At 44.6% G+C, this 17,853-nt stretch overlaps 2 protein-coding genes across 2 annotated transcripts; both read left to right on the plus strand.

The window, feature by feature from the left end:
• Nucleotides 1–2,533: 2,533 nt before the first annotated feature.
• On the plus strand, nt 2,534–6,416 carry LOC147233183 (uncharacterized). Its single transcript, XM_086147445.1, has 2 exons — nt 2,534–3,153; nt 4,413–6,416. The coding sequence occupies exons 1-2, from the start codon at nt 2,659–2,661 to the stop codon at nt 5,052–5,054; spliced, it is 1,137 nt and encodes a 378-aa protein (XP_086003571.1). The 5' UTR covers nt 2,534–2,658; the 3' UTR covers nt 5,055–6,416.
• An 879-nt stretch (nt 6,417–7,295) lies between these two features.
• ddx18 (DEAD (Asp-Glu-Ala-Asp) box polypeptide 18) lies at nt 7,296–13,232 on the plus strand. Its single transcript, XM_086147765.1, has 14 exons — nt 7,296–7,429; nt 7,837–8,013; nt 8,112–8,306; nt 8,754–8,889; nt 8,998–9,098; nt 9,187–9,386; nt 10,193–10,307; nt 10,462–10,601; nt 10,678–10,839; nt 10,923–11,075; nt 11,255–11,368; nt 11,758–11,814; nt 11,896–12,073; nt 12,860–13,232. The coding sequence occupies exons 1-14, from the start codon at nt 7,324–7,326 to the stop codon at nt 13,003–13,005; spliced, it is 1,980 nt and encodes a 659-aa protein (XP_086003891.1). The 5' UTR covers nt 7,296–7,323; the 3' UTR covers nt 13,006–13,232.
• Nucleotides 13,233–17,853: the final 4,621 nt, after the last annotated feature.

The following is a 17,853-nucleotide window of genomic DNA, read 5'->3' on the forward strand; positions in this document are numbered from 1 at the left end:
CTATGCTGCTGCTATGCAGAAAAAGAAAGCAGGTCTGTCTTTACTGTGTCATAAAACAAGAAAAGGGATGACAAAAGCTGATACTGCTCATCACCGTCGTAACTGCTTGTGGGGTGAAGCAGAACTAAGTATATGGGAACGTGTTTCTGCTCGGCTCGGATTTTGGGGCACATTCTGTTCAAATTGTCGAAATTTGACGGAATAAAGGCACTCGGAAGTAAAACTAAAATGTTTATGAATGGGGATAAAGACAAGGAATGGAAAACGTGGGGACCCCAAGGCGTTCCCAGACCAGCCTAGAGACATAGTCTCTCCAGTGTGTCCTAGGTCTTCCTCGTGGCCTCCTCCCAGATGCACATGCCCGTAATACCTCCCCCAGGAGGCATCCTGAGCAGATGCCCGAGCCACCTCATCTGACTCCTCTCTATGCGGAGGACCAGCAACTCTACTCCGAGCGCTTCCCGGATGACCAAACTTCTCATCCTATCTCTAAGGGAGAGTCCGGCCACCCTACGGAAAAAACTAATTTCGTCTGCTTGTATTCACGATCTTGTCCTTTCGGTCAGTACCCACAGTTCGCGACCATAGATGAGTGTAGGAACATGGATCGACTGGTAAATTGAGAGCTTCACCTTCTGGCTCAGTTCCCTCTTCACCACAACAGACCAGAACAGAGTTCACATCATTGCAGACGCCGCGCCAATCCACCTCTGTATCTCCCGCTTTATCCTTCCCTCACTTGTGAACAAGACCCTGAGATACTTGAACTACTCCACTTGGGGCAGGACCTCTTACCCGACCCGGAGTGGGCATTCCACCCATTTCCGGTTGAGCACCATGGTCTCGGATTTGGAGGTGCTGATCCTCATCAGTCAGAGCTGAAGATCATGGCGTAGTGATCAGAACACAACAGAACTACATCATCTGCAAAAAGCAGAGACTCAATCCTGCGGCCACCAAACTGGTAGCCCTCGAAATTCTGTCCATATAAGTTATCAACAGAATCTGTGACAAAGGACAGCCCCGGCAGAGTCCAACTCCCACTGGCAACAGGTCTGACTTACAACCGGCAATGCGGCAAAGCTCCGACACCAATCATACAGGGACTCAACACCCTGTATAACGGGTTGGTACCCCATACTCCCAGAGCACCCCCCACAGGATTGAACGCAGAATACAGTTGAATGCCTTCTCACAAAACACATGTAGACTGGTTGGGCAAACTCCCTTGGCCTCTTGAGGATCCTGCCAAGGGTGTAGAGCTGGTCCACTGTACACAGTGTTGACGGAGCACTGCTTACCCCTCCTGAGCTTCCAGATGGTGGACCAGAATCTCCTCAATGCCAACCAGAAGTCATTCTCCCTGAACTCCTCCCATGCCCGAGTTTTGGCCTCGGCAACCACCACAGCTGCATGCCACTTGGCCCGCTGGCACCTGTCAGCTGCCTGCAGAGCCCCACAGGCCAGAAAGACCCGATAGGACTCCTGCTTCAGTTTGACAGCATCCCTCACCACTGGGGTCCACCAGTGGGTTCGAGGGCTGCGACCTCGATAGGCGCTGATCGCCTTATGACCGCCGCTCCGGTCTGCCACCTTGACAATGGAAGCACGGAACATGCCCCATTCAAACTCAAAGTCCCCCACTTCTTTCGGGGCATGGCTGTGGTTCTGCTAGAGGTGGGAGCTGAAATTCCTTCCCTCACATTACATTTGGGTCTGCCAGGTCTGACTAGCATCTTTCCCCACCATCACAGCCAGCTCACCACTAGGTGGTGATCGGCGGAGAGCTCCGCCCGCCTCTTCCCCTGAGTGTCCAGGACATGCACCCGCAAGTCCGATGAATCTACCACAAGGTCGATCAAAGAACCGTGGCCTAAGGTGCGTTGGTGCCAGGTGAACATGTGAACAGCTTTATGCCTGAACACTATGATTGTTATGGACAATCCGTAATGAGCATAGAAGTCCAATTACAAAACACTGCTTGTGTTCAGGTTGGGGGGGAACCATTCCTCACAATCACGCCCCTCCAAGTCACATTGTCGTTGTCCATGTAGGCGTTGAAGTCCCCCAGTAAAACAAAGGAGTCCCCGGTAGATGCGCTCTCTAGGAGCCCCTCTAAGGACTCCAAAAAGGGTGGATAAACTGAACATGATTGCTAACAGATGCATAATATTGTTTCCATAGTACAACTTCTTACCTTTTATACAATTATTTCTTTTAACTTTCATCATCGCCTTCATAAGATAACCATCCACGTATTGCACAATGAAAGCTGAGATAGACTTCAGCATCCCCATGATCCCTAACTGCAGGATAAGTGGTAGATAATGGATTACTGACTCATGAGTCAGGAGTCGGTTACTGACCCATGACTCAGTAAAATGACCGGAGTTTTGAACGATTCGTCCAGGACTCGCACGGAAGTAATTTTCTGTTGTCCTGACACAAACGTTTTAGTTTGTCTAACTTACGATTTAAAACAAGGGCTGTGACTTCGGTACATTAATTGGAATACATTAATAGAGCTATTTAATGACAGGAAAGAAGGGTTCAAAAAAGTGACACATTTTAATCGCGATCTCAATTTGCATCGCGGAACGTTTGTCAGCGTGCGACTTGCCGGCGGACATATTTAACCGACGCACGGGGTCGATTAGCATGATGGACAAGACGGACGAAATCACGCTCGTCGACGGGAAATTTAAATTCAAGATACTCCCCAACGGAAGTGTAAACAAACGCGTCGTTATTTGCACACTGTGCGGGAAAGAGTTCGCGTATCACAAAAGCACCTCCACTCTCCGTTACCACCTCAACGCAAAACATGCTAGCGTACAGCTCGGTAGCGTCCATTCAGCTAGCCGCGGCGCCGGTGCTAGCAAGCGGTGCGGCCAGTCGACGTTGCCCCACATGTCGGGCTTCAAATTCAGAAACAAGGTGTCGAAGGCCACGTCCAGGTGGATCGCCGTGGACTGTAGACCGCTTTCCATGGTTGAAGACAGAGGCCTGCAGGAGGCGCTGCAGATGGCTTCGGTCGATGACAATTATCAGCTGACGTCCAGAAGGAACATGTCCCAAAAAATCCAGCACCTGTATGATGGGGATGGGGAAGTAAAACAGGTTCTGGTGAAGACTGGAGATCACTGGGCCACTGTGAGTCTGTTTGGGATCCTTTCTTTATTATGCATGTCAACCTGAAAATATATAAAATAATATGTATAATATCTAAAAATATTTAAATACTTAACATATTTATAATTTTGAAAATTATTGCTGCGCTCATCCATTGGTCTGTGTCGTAGATTTGAATCAAATGTTCAAGTGTAGGTTGATGTTCTCTCACTGTCTTTTGTGCTGTTAACATTGTGAATTTTCCACGCTTATATCAGCTCAAGCTAAGTTTATGTCAAATTTTGAAATACTACTTCAATTGCATGCACTTGAAATTTAAATTGCATTTCAGTGTGTGGAAACATTGATTTAACACCTAAGTTCATTTGAGAAAATAAAAAGTGCTTTCGAAAGATGAACCTTTTCTTGAGCACTTCTTCATAGACATGACGATACATGTGCTTGACATGTGTGGTAAAAAACTGAAAATAAATTCAGTTCGTTCCATCATTTGCTACAAATGAAGTCACATTTATGTATGTGCCACAAGTCCAATCAGATCTGAATTATATAGTGCCAAATCACAATATGGCACTTGTCACTCCACGCATTGTAGAGAAGGTCTGGATGACATTCTTTAAAATGACTGTAAGAAAACCAACATTCTCCCATCATCGAGGAAAATCTGCCTTTTCAGTGAGGCGGAAACTCAGTGCAGGCGGCCTTCTGTCTCGACCGATCGGAAAAAGAGGTCAGAAAAGGAAAGCAAGATTATGATAGAGACATGGGCGGTATGAAGGTTAGGCTCAAATAATCTTATATTAATAATAGCAGTCACACATACAGTCACATCTTTTTTGCTAATGTAATACAATAAGTGCTTTGACATTTTTAATTTCAATATTATATTAATAATATTGAATATTGTAAAGACGTGTGTGTGTGTTTATATACATATATATGATGTTCAATAACAGCTTCAATATCTTAATATTAATATTGGAATAGAAATATTAATTATTGACCAATACTAATGCTGTAGTATTATTTATATGATATTGAATGTTATGTTTATAATATTCAGGATTTATAGTCATAAAATTAATAACAGGATTGCTTCACAAATTAAGAAAAAAATATTTATTTTTAAATGCAATTACATTTAACCTTATTCTAATTTAATTAATTCCAGATATTTAACTCGATTTTTTTTTTTTTTTTTTTTTTTTTTTTTCCAAAACAGCCTCACGGTTTTGTGCTTTTTCTGTGACTGATTTGTATCCTCCCTTGGTCTGTTAAAGGGGGACCAGTTTGAGATGCAGAACGAGGATGGAGACGGTATGGAGTCCAGTGCCGCTGCGGAGATGAGCCCTCTTGGTCCAAACCTCACCAGGCAAGACCCGGATGAGGAGCATCCCCCGGTGGCCTCCACCTCCAGCCCGGCTCCCCCGCGCTGCCCCGGCCCCCAGCCGCAGGTCCCGGACGTCATGACCCTTTGCTGGGAACGTCACCACGACGACCCGCTGGACGCCGCCGACCACACGCAGCACATATTGAAGCAGTTCTCCGAGGTGATGCTGGCGGACATGGGGCAGATCAGGGACCCCCAGGTGCTCATGAAGCTCCGCAGGGACATCACAGATTTGGTGTTTAGAGCCGTGCAGGAGGACATGCGTAGACGCCCTCCCCGACCCCAGAGCGAATGTTCCTGGAGGCAATGGCTCCTGAAGAGGAACGCGCAAGGCTGCGAGGCGACACCGCGGGAGAAATGGGACGAGTCCAGGCACACCAGGAGGACATCCAGGGGTGTTGTAATGCAGCCTGTCCAGCAGAGCGCCGCGGCGGACGGGGTTGTTGACGCCCTGATTCCGCCTTTGGACATGGACACGGAGACGGAGGCGCATGGGATTAAGATCGAAGATGAGACCGGCGTTTTCGATTGACATCTCTGGCGGGTCGCTGCTCTTCCTTCCCCTCGCCAATGTTCAAGTTTTTAATCCACAGTCCGAAGCTCCACCAACAGAGAGAGACGGTTATTCGGATAAGATGATTTCTCATGATTGTATCTTTTTTTTTTTTTTTTTTTTTTTTTTAATTATTTTTCCAAGTAGTTTGTTTACAAACTTTTAGATATTTTCCTGCTCCCCTCTTCCCCCCCAAGTTTCCTATAATTCAGAGTTATTTCCTGCAGATACTTCCGATACCCAGAGATATTGCAAATTTTGCTTGCTCTATAATCTCACATAGGTTTTTCGTAACTTCAGGTCTGACCTTTATATATGTTTTTGTGTTGGATGGTAATTTGCTCACTCTTTTTGTGGGAATATACTGTAAACTGGTAAAAAATGACAAGAAAATAAATGGAAAGTGCTGGACATAAAAGATAGCTACATAAAAGTTTATTAACAAGAAACAGAGCTGCTGTGTTTGCTTTTGTTCCTGTTTATTCCTTTTTATTCTTACAGTATTTTGGCAGCTTTATGCTGACATGTGAGTTTTGGTTGTTTAGAAACAGCAAGGACTTTAATCCTTTTTTTAAATGATCACTTTATTTATTTTTGTAAGAGTGTAAATTTGAACTATCATAGTTTTTCAAGTCATATTTGTTAGAAACATGACCATAATACATTTTAATGTAAAGGAAGCCTTGCAGGTTTTCAGTGAATTTTCATCTCGAAGTTGAAGTTGGGGTGATAAAGCCAATAATGATGCCATGATTATTATTCCTCTCAAAATCATGAAATGTTTCCATTATACATTAATGATGTGTGTTACTATCAATTCCATCTATTATGAATTAATCTGGCATAAGGTATACTTTATTGATCCCCATAGGGGAAATTCTTTTGTCACAGCAGCATAACAATTACAGTATCAATGAATATAAATAGAGACACAATTAAATCTGAGGACAGTTTTTTTTTTTTTTTGTTTTTTTATATGATGACAATACAATTTCAATATCTTGAAACAGAGAGAAGTTAAAAAGCAATGGAGTATCAGATTCACGTCCTTGTGTGTGTTTAAGACGTGTTTTATTAAAAAAAAAAGCTGGAAACTAGCATTGTTATCTCGGTCTTTCTCTTTTATATCCGAGTTCGCTCTTCAAATCCTTTCATCCAAATTAGCAGAGTAACAGCAAAGAGAATTTCAACATGTCTTGGAAGACAGAACATGGCTTTTTTTTGTTTTATTTTGGGCGGAATTGTCAATAAACCACTACTGAATTTTTGCACTGACCAGCTCCTGATTTCCTTAAATAGACGAAAGTCCCAAACTAAAAAAATAAAAGTACATTTGCAACCTTGTTGGCAGCTGCTCTGATGATTCTGAAGCCCTGCGTTGATTATCACGATGCTGAGTAGATTGCTGCAGGTTTGCTCTCTAATGATAAAACATACAAGTAAAACACAATGTATAAGCTTATTCACACTACAGGCCCGAAATAAAAACTGCGCGCAGTACTTCATCAATAACGTTTTTACACACTGACATTTGTTTTTACCGCATTCACTGATTTGTGTGTCCAATCTGTTTATAAATTATAAATTAGACCAGGATGGATAGGATCAGGAATGAGTCTATCAGAGGGACGGCACATGTTCGATGTTTTGGAGAGAAGGTCAGAGAAGCCAGACTGAGATGGTTCGGTCATGTACAGAGAGGAGATAGTGAATATATTGGTAGACGGATGCTGGAATTGGAGCTGCCAGGCAAGAGGTCTCGAGGAAGACCAAAGAGAAGATTTATGGACGTCGTGAGAGAGGATATGAAGGTAGCTGGTGTGAGAGAGGAAGATACAGAGAATAGGGTTAGATGGAGAAAGTTGACTCGCTGTGGCGACCCCTAACGGGAAAAGCCGAAAGAAGAAGAAGAAGAAGACGGTTGGCGTTTAAATCCCCGCATGTGGTCTAGGGAACGGCCTGTGAAGGACTCAATGAGACTAGCTGCCCTTCATTGTGCCTGATTGTAAATCTCCGGGTCCTAAAACTGTGATTTTTTTTGTCATCCAGGTTATGGTTAATTATTGACACATATTATTTTGGCAACCGGACTCAGTTTTTTCTTGAATACGAGTCAACTCTTATTCGAAACGGGTTTTCTTGTTCAGTACGCTGGGTCTTATACATTTCGCTCAGGCAGCTCAATAGTATTTCCGGAAAGGTCCTGAATATCACACACACGCGCACGTGTGCGTCCATCCCTGCGAACATGGCGGACCTACAGATGAAGCTTCTTCGGAAGAAAATCCAGAAGAGAAACGCGAAAAACAAAGAGCGAAAACTCGTGAGGAAGCAAGAGGAGGACGAAGAAACGGGTGTGTTTTCTCAAATACGAGCTATTTTTGTTTGTATCTTTTTCAGAAACCCTCCATACCGTCTATTAGCCTTTTTAGCTTAGCGCGATAGGTTCCTTCCTCGCCGGTTTAAATTAAAAAAACAGAACTCAGATGTTTTATCGGTCTGTACTTCCAATCCATCGTTTCATTTCTAACGTGCTGTGTTACCAATAAAATCGCGACAATATCGTCTAAATTCAGTTAGCGTGATGTTACACATGGCATCATCTGCGTTGGCTTACAGCTATCCGTTTTGTGAAATCCCCGTTTAAACGTTTTGACTTTACTGAGGATGGTCTGGATTGTGACTTATTTCATCATGTTCAGTTTTAGTTAAATGTCAATCATCCGACCTTATTCGTCATTAACGTCCGTGTTGTGTCCAGTGGATGCCGACGAGCTGCTGGAGGAACCTGCGCCTGTCACTGAGACACAATCTAAGCCTGTGAATAAACAAAAGAAGAAGAAAGTTGCTCCTGTAAACGTCCAGTGTGTCACAGAGAACTCTCAGAAGCTGCCGAAGAAGAAGAGGAAGAAGGTCGCTGATGATGCAGAGCCACCAGGTAACAGCTGCCTCAGATTAATCTCCAAACTTATAAATAAACTTTTTTTTAAATTTAAACCAAGAGAGATAAATTAAATATACCCGTTCCCATTCCAGCTGAGAAAAAAACTAAAACAGAGCAAGGCGGTGAAGAAGAGGAGGAAATGGAAGATCACACAGAACAGGTTTCTGACGAAGCACCGGCAGAAGAAGCTGCAGAGGTAGATGAGGAGGAGGAAGAGGAGGAGAAGGATGGAACTGAAGAGGACGAAGAGGAGGAAGATCAGCCTGAACTTCCGTCTGGTCTGACAGGTAGAGAACGACTCATATCTGCTCTTGATCGAGAACATATGAAAATAAGCTTTTTTTCATAAACATAAAAACTTTTTGTCCCTTAGGGGCAATTAATCAAAATAACAATTACAGGATGAAAAAAGTCCAAGTGCTGTCATTTAAATTACTCCCAGTAAAGCACAGGCATCCCACTCTCTGCCTGTTGTCAAATTTTATTTTATTTTTTCCCTTCCATATGGGTTGATTTTTTTTTTTTTTTAAGTGCCCCAAAGTCTACACCAAGACATTTACAGACACAGGTCGCTTGTGTTGCTTAACTCATCTGACGGGGCAAACCGCAAGGACACGTTATCCGGACTGGAAAAACAGACACTTATTCCCATGAAGAAATTTTTTTGTTTATAAAGCAATGAATGTCAAGCCAGATGTGCATCTGAAATGCCGGTTTGTCCTATCGTGTGTCAGGAGCTTTCGAAGACACCTCCTTTGAGTCCCTCGCCAGCCTGGTGAGTGAAAACACCCTGAAAGGCGTGAAGGAGATGGGATTCGAACACATGACAGAGATCCAACACAAGAGCATCCGGCCCCTGCTGGAGGGAAGGTGAGTAACAGTTCTTCGCCCCAGATGAGAGACTGCTTCCCTGCAGGCATTGAGGGTTTTTGTGGATTTTTATGCCCCGTTCTTCATTTTTGCGTGCGTGATTGGCAGGGACGTCCTGGCCGCCGCCAAGACAGGAAGTGGTAAAACCCTGGCCTTCCTCATCCCGTCGATCGAGCTCATCTACAAGCTGAGGTTCATGCCCAGGAATGGTAACTGTTCATTTTAACGCCGCCCACACCTTCACTGCTGCAGAAGCAAAGCTGCGAGCCTCTAATGCTCCTCCCGCCCTTCCTCCAGGCACAGGGGTGGTGATTCTGTCCCCGACGCGTGAGCTCGCCATGCAGACGTATGGCGTTCTGAAGGAGCTAATGACCCATCACGTGCACACCTATGGCCTGATCATGGGGGGCAGCAACCGTTCGGCCGAGGCCCAAAAGCTGGCCAACGGGGTGAACATCCTGGTGGCGACACCAGGCCGCCTGCTGGACCACCTGCAGGTGAGCGTGTCCCCAGCCGAATAATCAGATCCAGTAGAACCTCAGATTATGAATTTGATTCGTTCTTTGACTCTGTGCTCAATCGGAAACATTTGTGAACCGAATACATTTTTCCCATTGCTCAATTTGCCAGCCCCCAAAATATACTGCACTATTTTATAACCTCTTATGGGTTTATTCGTGGCAAAATATAAAAAGGAATTAAAGATAACCCACTGGTGTTCTTTCTCTTTTTGCCAGCACTTCTTGCATGAGACCCCCACTAACGCTCTCTTTCATTAATCCGAACTTCAAATCACATAGCTGCTACTTCTAAGACTTGTGACATTTGCTCATGTAGTCGCCCCTTTGCCACTTCAACCATCTTTAACACATTTGTGTCCTTCAGGAGTGTACAGATGGTTGACTTGGTGCATAGTGAGATCTCTAATGCGAACATCACCTTCACATTTAGCTATTATTTCCTTCTCCAGATTGGCTGGGATTCTTGACTCTTTCTTAATACTCCTATTGCTAGCACTTATAATTTTTGGGGGGTCATGATGAGGGCTAACACTCCGATGAGCGATGTGAACCGCGCAGAGAGCCTGTGAGTTCGTGCATCAAGGCTCGTTCGCGGCTCGATTCAAAAATTTGATCGAAAACTCTGTTCTTAGGCTGAGTTGGTCATGATGAAGGGCGTTCGTAAGCTAACCGTATGCACTTTCACTATAATCTTGTAGAGAAGTAAAAGAATGCTCGATGACTTGCAGCTTTTTTCATTTGTGAATTTCAAAAAAAAAAAAAAATCATGTGCATGTCTACAGAACACACCCGGCTTCATGTACAAGAACCTGCAGTGTCTGATCATTGATGAGGCTGATCGGATCCTGGAGGTGGGCTTCGAGGAGGAGCTGAAGCAGATCATCAAACTCCTGCCCAGTAAGCGATGCGTTTACGGTCACGCCCTCCAGCAAGGGAGTCACACCCTCGTTCTGCCATCCCGGGTTAAAGTTGCAGTTTTTTGCGTGTTAGCGTGTAATATTGTAGCGTAAATGCAACCCGGTCAGAGCCACTCCGTCCTGCCTTTCCGCAGAGAAGAGGCAGACCATGCTGTTCTCGGCAACTCAGACCCGCAAAGTGGAGGATTTGGCCCGCATCTCCCTGAAGAAGGAGCCGCTGTATGTCGGTGTGGATGACAACAAGGAAACAGCCACCGTGGAAGGCCTGGAGCAGGTACTGCCGGCTGCCACTGGCGGGTCGGGTGGCCCCGAGGGCTGTGTGTGTGTGACGATTGACCTCTCGCCTGCAGGGCTACGTGGTGTGTCCATCAGAGAAGCGCTTCCTGCTGCTCTTCACCTTCCTGAAGAAGAACCGTAAGAAGAAGCTGATGGTCTTCTTCTCCTCCTGCATGTCCGTCAAGTACCACTACGAGCTGCTGAATTACATCGACCTCCCGGTCATGGCCATCCACGTGAGACCCCCACGCCTGACGTGTCTGCCGCCGCCCTTCCTCTCGTCTCTGTCGTAACCTGCGTCCGTTTGTCCTCCCGACAGGGCAAGCAGAAGCAAACCAAGCGCACCACCACCTTCTTCCAGTTCTGCAATGCCGACTCAGGCATCCTGCTGTGCACCGATGTGGCGGCGCGAGGGTTGGACATTCCCGAGGTGGACTGGATCGTCCAGTACGACCCGCCCGATGATCCCAAGGTCCCTTTTTCCGTTGTAGCCGAGTCTCTGCCGCGCCTACCTGCGTGTTGTCTGAATGTTTGAGTTGCTTGCTTCTCTGGTGGTTTCCCTAGAAAGATGCTGAGCCTGTAACAGTGTAGCTTAAGAAGAGGTTTCATTTGAATATGTATTTACCCCCCCCCCCCCCCCCCCCCCTGCAGGAGTATATCCACAGGGTGGGCAGGACAGCCCGGGGCGTCAATGGCCGAGGACACGCGCTGCTGATCCTGCGTCCGGAAGAGCTGGGCTTCCTGCGCTTCCTCAAGCAAGCCAAGGTAACAAAGTGAACGCCGCAGAGGTTGCACATCGCGGCTCGCACACAAATGTCACTCGTTTTGTCGTTTATTTATTGTAGTGCAGAAACTGAGTGACTTTTTTTTTTTTTTTCATTAATTTGTTAGCCACGGAAGTAAAATAGCCTTGGTGAACTTCAGTGACCGAGCTGATAGTCATTTACACCGGATTATTTTATTATAAATTATGGTTAATTTATAATTGAAATAATCTGATATGAGGTCATTTTCTGTGTTTTAGGCATTGTTTTACTGGCTTTATTTTTCCTGTTGGGAAAAAAAAAACAGCAATTAATTTGAGTTGGGTTTTTTGTTTTGTTTGCAGTAAATAATATGAAAAAAAAACAACAATTTGTACCTTGTATTTCCAGGTCCCGTTGAGCGAGTTTGAATTCTCCTGGGCTAAAATCTCTGACATCCAGTCCCCGGTAAGGACACCCGAGCAACGGATTTGCCAGCCCTGCCGCCGTCCCCCTCTCTAAATCGGAGCACTCTTCTGTGTCCCCCAGATGGAGAAGCTGATCGAGAAGAACTACTTCCTCCACAAGTCGGCCCAAGAGGCCTACAAGTCATACGTGCGAGCGTACGACTCCCACTCGCTCAAGCAGATCTACAGCGTCAACACGCTCAACCTGCCCATGGTGGCGCTGTCTTTCGGCTTCAAGGTCCCGCCCTACGTGGACCTCAGTATCCTTCTCAACTTGTCGGGTGAAATCGACTGCGTTTTTTAGGTTTTCCGTCTGAGCCCATCACAGCTGTCATTTGGCGAGAGGCGGGGTTCGCCCCGGACTTGTCAATCACAGAGCCACGTGTCGTGCAACCACTCGCTCTCGTTCAAGCATCCCTATAGACGGCCATTCACCCTCTCATCCATAAGTCAGACAGCGACAGACAACCATGCAAGCGTCGGGCCAGTTTAGGGTCTCCGGTGAACCTCCTGCATGTTTTCGGCCTCTGGGAGGAAATCGGAGAACCCCATGGAACCCCCCAAACTGAAAGGCCCCCTCACTCAGATTCGACCCAGGGACCTTTTTGCTTGTGAGGCAGCAGTGCTAAAGATTTGATAATGAGTATCTTTATATAGTGCTTTTTATCATAGTGATGCACAAATGATTAGTAGTTGTGGCACAACATGCATAGCTGAAAGTTTGCTTTGTCTGAAGAGGACTAGGGTTTAAACTTTCAGGTTACTGTGGCAACCACGGTTACCATGAAACCAAGGAAAAATCCCCCTTTTTGGAACAAAAGGGTAGATTTGAAGGGATGGTAAGTTAAAATGGTCTCCTTCCCACCCATGTTGTGAGTACACTTGTAGTTTGACAGGAATGTGTGTGAGAACGATCATGTTTCTCAAGCTAGAAAACTGAGATTCAAGAATTTTGATTTCCCACTACACAGAAGTTTGTTTTTGATGAGAATCTTCTAGACAGCCAAAAAAAAATTTTCCTTAATGCCATTCCTCCCCCTTCCAAGACGTCAACAGCAGTAAAGGTGCAAAGCTGCAGAAGCGAGGAGGCGGCGGCGGGTTCGGGTACCAGAAGTCCAAGAACGTCTACAAATCCAAAATCTTCCGCCATGTCAGCAAAGGGAAGAGCGACAAGAGGCAGTTTTCTCGCTGAACCTGCCCATGGACTTTTTTTTTCTCCTTTTTTTTTTTTTTTCCTTTTAATCATTTTCCAGCTTCAAGAAACCGGACTCTCAGACTTAACATTGTATATTGTTTCTTATGAAATGTTCATGTATTTTGTATAAACATTAGCTTCCACTTCACATGTTAGGACTCAAGATTTCCCTCACGTCTATAAAATGCTGATGTAAATTCCAATGAAATTCTTGGGAAAATACATGTGAGGCACTGATGTCGTGTTTCATTTCAAAAAAGGGAATTCTTACATTTCATCCTTGCAGCAGATCAGCAAATAATCTCTCCCAGTGCATCTATACAGTATACATTCATCTTTTAAAACACAAGTAAAAAACAATATCCTTTGAATTTTTTTTTAATTTCTGTGCATCGGCACCACTGCCCATTATGTTATAAGTCACAACTTGATTTTTTTTTTAAATTAGTTTATAGAAAATGAAGGAAAATGAATATCGGGTTAAAAAAATTGCTTCTGCAATTTACAAATCTTCTTTCGGCTTTTCCCGTTAGGGGTTGCCACAGCGAGTCAACTTTCTCCATCTAACCCTATTCTCTGTATCTTCCTCTCTCACACCAACTACCTTCATATCCTCTCTCACTACATCCATAAATCTTCTCTTTGGTCTTCCTCGAGACCTCTTGCCTGGCAGCTCCAATTCCAGCATCCGTCTACCAATATATTCACTATCTCCTCTCTGTACATGACCGAACCATCTCAGTCTGGCTTCTCTGACCTTCTCTCCAAAACATCGAACATGTGCCGTCCCTCTGATAGACTCATTCCTGATCCTATCCATCCTGGTCACTCCCAAAGAGAACCTCAACATCTTCATCTCTGCAACCTCTAGTTCTGCCTGCTGTCTTTTGGTCATTGGAACAGTTTCTAGTCCAAACATCATCGCTGGTCTCACCACTGTCTTGTACACCTTTCCTTTTGTTCTGGCCGATAGTCTTCTATCACATAGTACCCCTGACACTTTTCTCCACCCATTCCAACCTGCTTGGACCCGTCTCTTCACCTCTTTTCCGCACTCTCCGTTGCTCTGGACTGTTGACCCTAAGTACCTGAAATCCTCCAGCTTCTTGATCTCCATTCCCTGTAGCCTCACCGCTCCACCCGAGCTCCTCTCGTTCACACACATATATTCTGTCTTGCCGCGACTAACTTTCATTCCTCTCCTTTCCAGAGCATACCTCCACCTCTCTAGATTTTCCTCTACCTGTTGTCTGCTCTCACTACAGATCACAATGTCATCCGCAAGCATCATGGTCCATGGGGATTCCTGTCTAACCTCATCTGTCAGCCTATCCATCACCATTGCGAACAAGAAGGGGCTCAGAGCTGATCCCTGATGGAGTCCCACCTCCACCTTGAACTTCTCTGTTACCCCTACAGCACACCGTACCAGTGTCTCACAGCTAGCATACATGTCCTGCACCAGTCTAACATACTTCTCTGCCACTCCAGACTTCCTCATACAATACCAGAGCTCCTCTCTTGGCACCCTGTCATATGCTTTTTCTAGGTCTACAAAAACGCAATGCAACTCCCTCTGGCCTTCTCTGTACTTTTCTATTAGCATTCTCAACGCAAATACTGCATCTGTAGTACTCTTCCTAGGCATGAAGCCATACTGCTGTTCACAAATGCTGACTTCTGCTCTCAGTCTAGTTTCCACTACTCTTTCCCATAACTTCATTGTATGGCTCATCAACTTTATCCCTCTGTAGTTGTCACAATTCTGCACATCCCCTTTATTCTTAAAAATAGGCACCATCACACTTTGTCTCCATTCTTCAGGCATCTTCTCACTCTCTAAGATCCTGTTGAATAATCTAGTCAGAAAATCTACCGCTGCCTCTCCTAGACACTTCCACACCTCCACAGGTATATCATCAGGACCAACTGCTTTTCCACTCTTCATCCTCTTCAATGCCTTCCTCACTTCACTTTTACTAATTTTTGCTACTTTGTGGTCTACAATAATCACCTCTTCTACCCTTGCCTCTCTTTCATTTTCCACATTCATCAGTTCTTCAAAGTACTCTTTCCATCTTCCCATCACTCTTCTAGCATCTGTCAATACATTTCCCTCTCTGTCCTTTATCACCCGGACCTGTTGTACATCCTTTCCATCTTTATCTCTCTGTTTCGCCAACCTGTATAGATCATTCTCACCCTCCTTACTATCCAACCAAGCATACAAGTCATCATAAGCCCTTTGTTTTGCCTTTGCTACCTCTATCTTTACCTTTCGCCGCACCTCCCTGAACTCCTGTCTGTTCTCTTCAGTCCTCTCAGTATCCCACTTCTTTTTCGCTAACCGCTTTCTCTGTATATACTCCTGCACTTCCTCATTCCACCACCAAGTCTCCTTATCTACTTTCCTTCCAGATGACACACCAGATACTCTTCTACCTGTCTCCCTGATAACACTAGCTGTTGTTATCCAATCATCTGGAAGCTCACCCTGACCACCCAGACCCTTTCTCAATTCCTCCCTGAAAACCATGCAACACTCCTCCCTTTACAGCTTCCACCATTTTGTCCTCTTCATCTTCCTTGTCACCAGAGTCATCCTACAAACCACCATCCTATGCTGTCTGGCTACACTCTCACCTACAACTACTTTGCAGTCACTGATCTCTTCCAGGTTACCTCGTCTATACAAGATGTAGTCTACCTGCGTGCTCCTACCTCCGCTCTTATAAGTTACCCTATGTTCCTGTTTTTTCTGGAAAAAGGTGTTCACTACAGCCATTTCCATCCTTTTTGCAAAATTTTTGCAATTTACTTTACAAATATTAACCATTTATATTGAAAGACTTTTTTAGTATTCTGTGAATCTCAACATTTGTGTTCTGGTTGACTTTGACATCCATTACCCTTTTAAAATTTTGTTAATTTTAACTAAAGTGACTTCTGTTGCATTACATCATTCAGGTACATACATACATCCACAAAAAAAAAGGTTTTAAGTATTTAGAAGAAAATACAGTTACGTCTGTGCTCTCATCAAGAGCAACTGAGAACGAGGGAGAATGATTAGCTTCCTCAAGCAATTGATCGTAAATGTCAGCTGAAATTTCAGAAATGTGCTCTGCCAATGTGTTGGCCAAGAGGCTGATGTCGCTAAACTGACCCTTCTTTTCCAGACAGATATACTTACAGCATGCTGATATATATCAGATATACACACTTGCAGCCTGCAACGTGCACTGTTTGATGAACTCACTGTCTTTGAATGGCTTTCCTGCCTTAGCGATCATCTCACCGCATTGCTGGTTTCGGTTGCTGCAACTGTTTTTGAAGAAATCATTTTGCCTCAATTTACATGTTTTAAGATCAGCAACCCGGTTCTCTCGCTCATCTCCCTGGTATTTTGCGTACTGAGCATTTCTAGTTTAGTAATAATGTCTGATGTTATACTCTGTGCACTGGAACTTTAACCATGCATGATAGACATGTTGAGATGCCACTGCTCAACAAAAAAAATACCCTACTTCTAAAATCCTCTGTCTTTTGATAAAGACATGACATGATTTATTTCCCCATTCATTCAGTGACAGTCCTGAGCCATGGTGACCAACGTCGGTAATTAATGTTCTTGTCAATCCTGTCATGGCAACTTGAATTTCTTCATTTGAAGACGTCCGAGAAGCTTCTTCGGTTCTAAAACCCTGGCAGTTATATTCGGAAACTCCCCGCAGGTCATTAGAAATAAAGAAGCCTCTCGGATGAGCGGTGAAGCGTCCTTGAGTGAAGAAATTCAAGTCCAGTTATCACGGACTAGACTCATTTGTGATATTTTTTTTCCCCGAGCCTGAGCTCTGGTGGCCCACAAGATGCGGGAGAGGAAGAAAAGCACAGGCCTGAAATTAGATATCAGGTAGGGGACCTCAAAACATCATTTCCTGGGGATGTAATTGGCCCCCTTGGTTGCAAGTCTGAGACCCCTGCTTTAATCAATATTGATCGATCAATCACCCGCTGTCAGGCGGGTTTTGAACTCCAGGTCTGCTGTTCAGCGTGACTGGAAAATGGTGTCTGAACTCATTTACCATAAAATCATTTGGATACGCTAAGATGTCAATGTGACACAGGTATGTTTTTGAGGTTCCGTGTATCTTGGCTTCACAAAGATATTTTGCAATTCCAAACAAAAATATTTTCAATTTTGTAGACTCCTGCAAGTAGGGGAGGAGAGACTGGCTTCAATGTTGATGCCACTTCTGGCCCTGGCTTTTTTTAAGTGCTTTTTTTTTTTCCCCCACTTGTTTTCAGGACTTTTGAGTCTCGCTGATGTTATCACTCATTTCATATATACTGTTTTTCCTGAGCTCAGGGTCGGGGGTCCCTGGTCAGTCTGTCACATATAGATACAGACAACCATTTGAATGTCAACAAAAGATGTCCAACTATCACTCACACCCACACATCATTGAAATTTAAGGTCTCAAATGAACCTCTTGTATGTTTTTGGACTGAAGGAGGCATGCAAACATGCAAACTCCACACAGAAAAGCCACCCTGATGGAATCTGAACTCCTTGCCGTGAGGTAGAAGCACCAACCACCATGTCATCGAAATGTTTTTGATAAAAACTCTGTTGAATAAGCAGATGCTTAGTACCAATCACAAAAAAGCACATCGCGTCGTGCACATTATACGGTTTCTATCCCTCAATGAGCATTTTTCCTGCATCCACACCATTAAAGGATGCAATTACAACCTCCGAATGCAAGATGGCAGTAGCATTGTTTTTAGAGGGAGTTGATGAAGTTGTGGTCAGAGTTTTTCTACTTTCACTGAAATGTCTAA

Source organism: Fistularia commersonii, chromosome 6 (assembly GCF_037954325.1).
Source record: "Fistularia commersonii isolate RoL2024-O1a breed Wild chromosome 6, RoL_Fcom_v1.0, whole genome shotgun sequence".
Classification (NCBI taxonomy): Eukaryota; Metazoa; Chordata; class Actinopteri; order Syngnathiformes; family Fistulariidae; genus Fistularia; species Fistularia commersonii.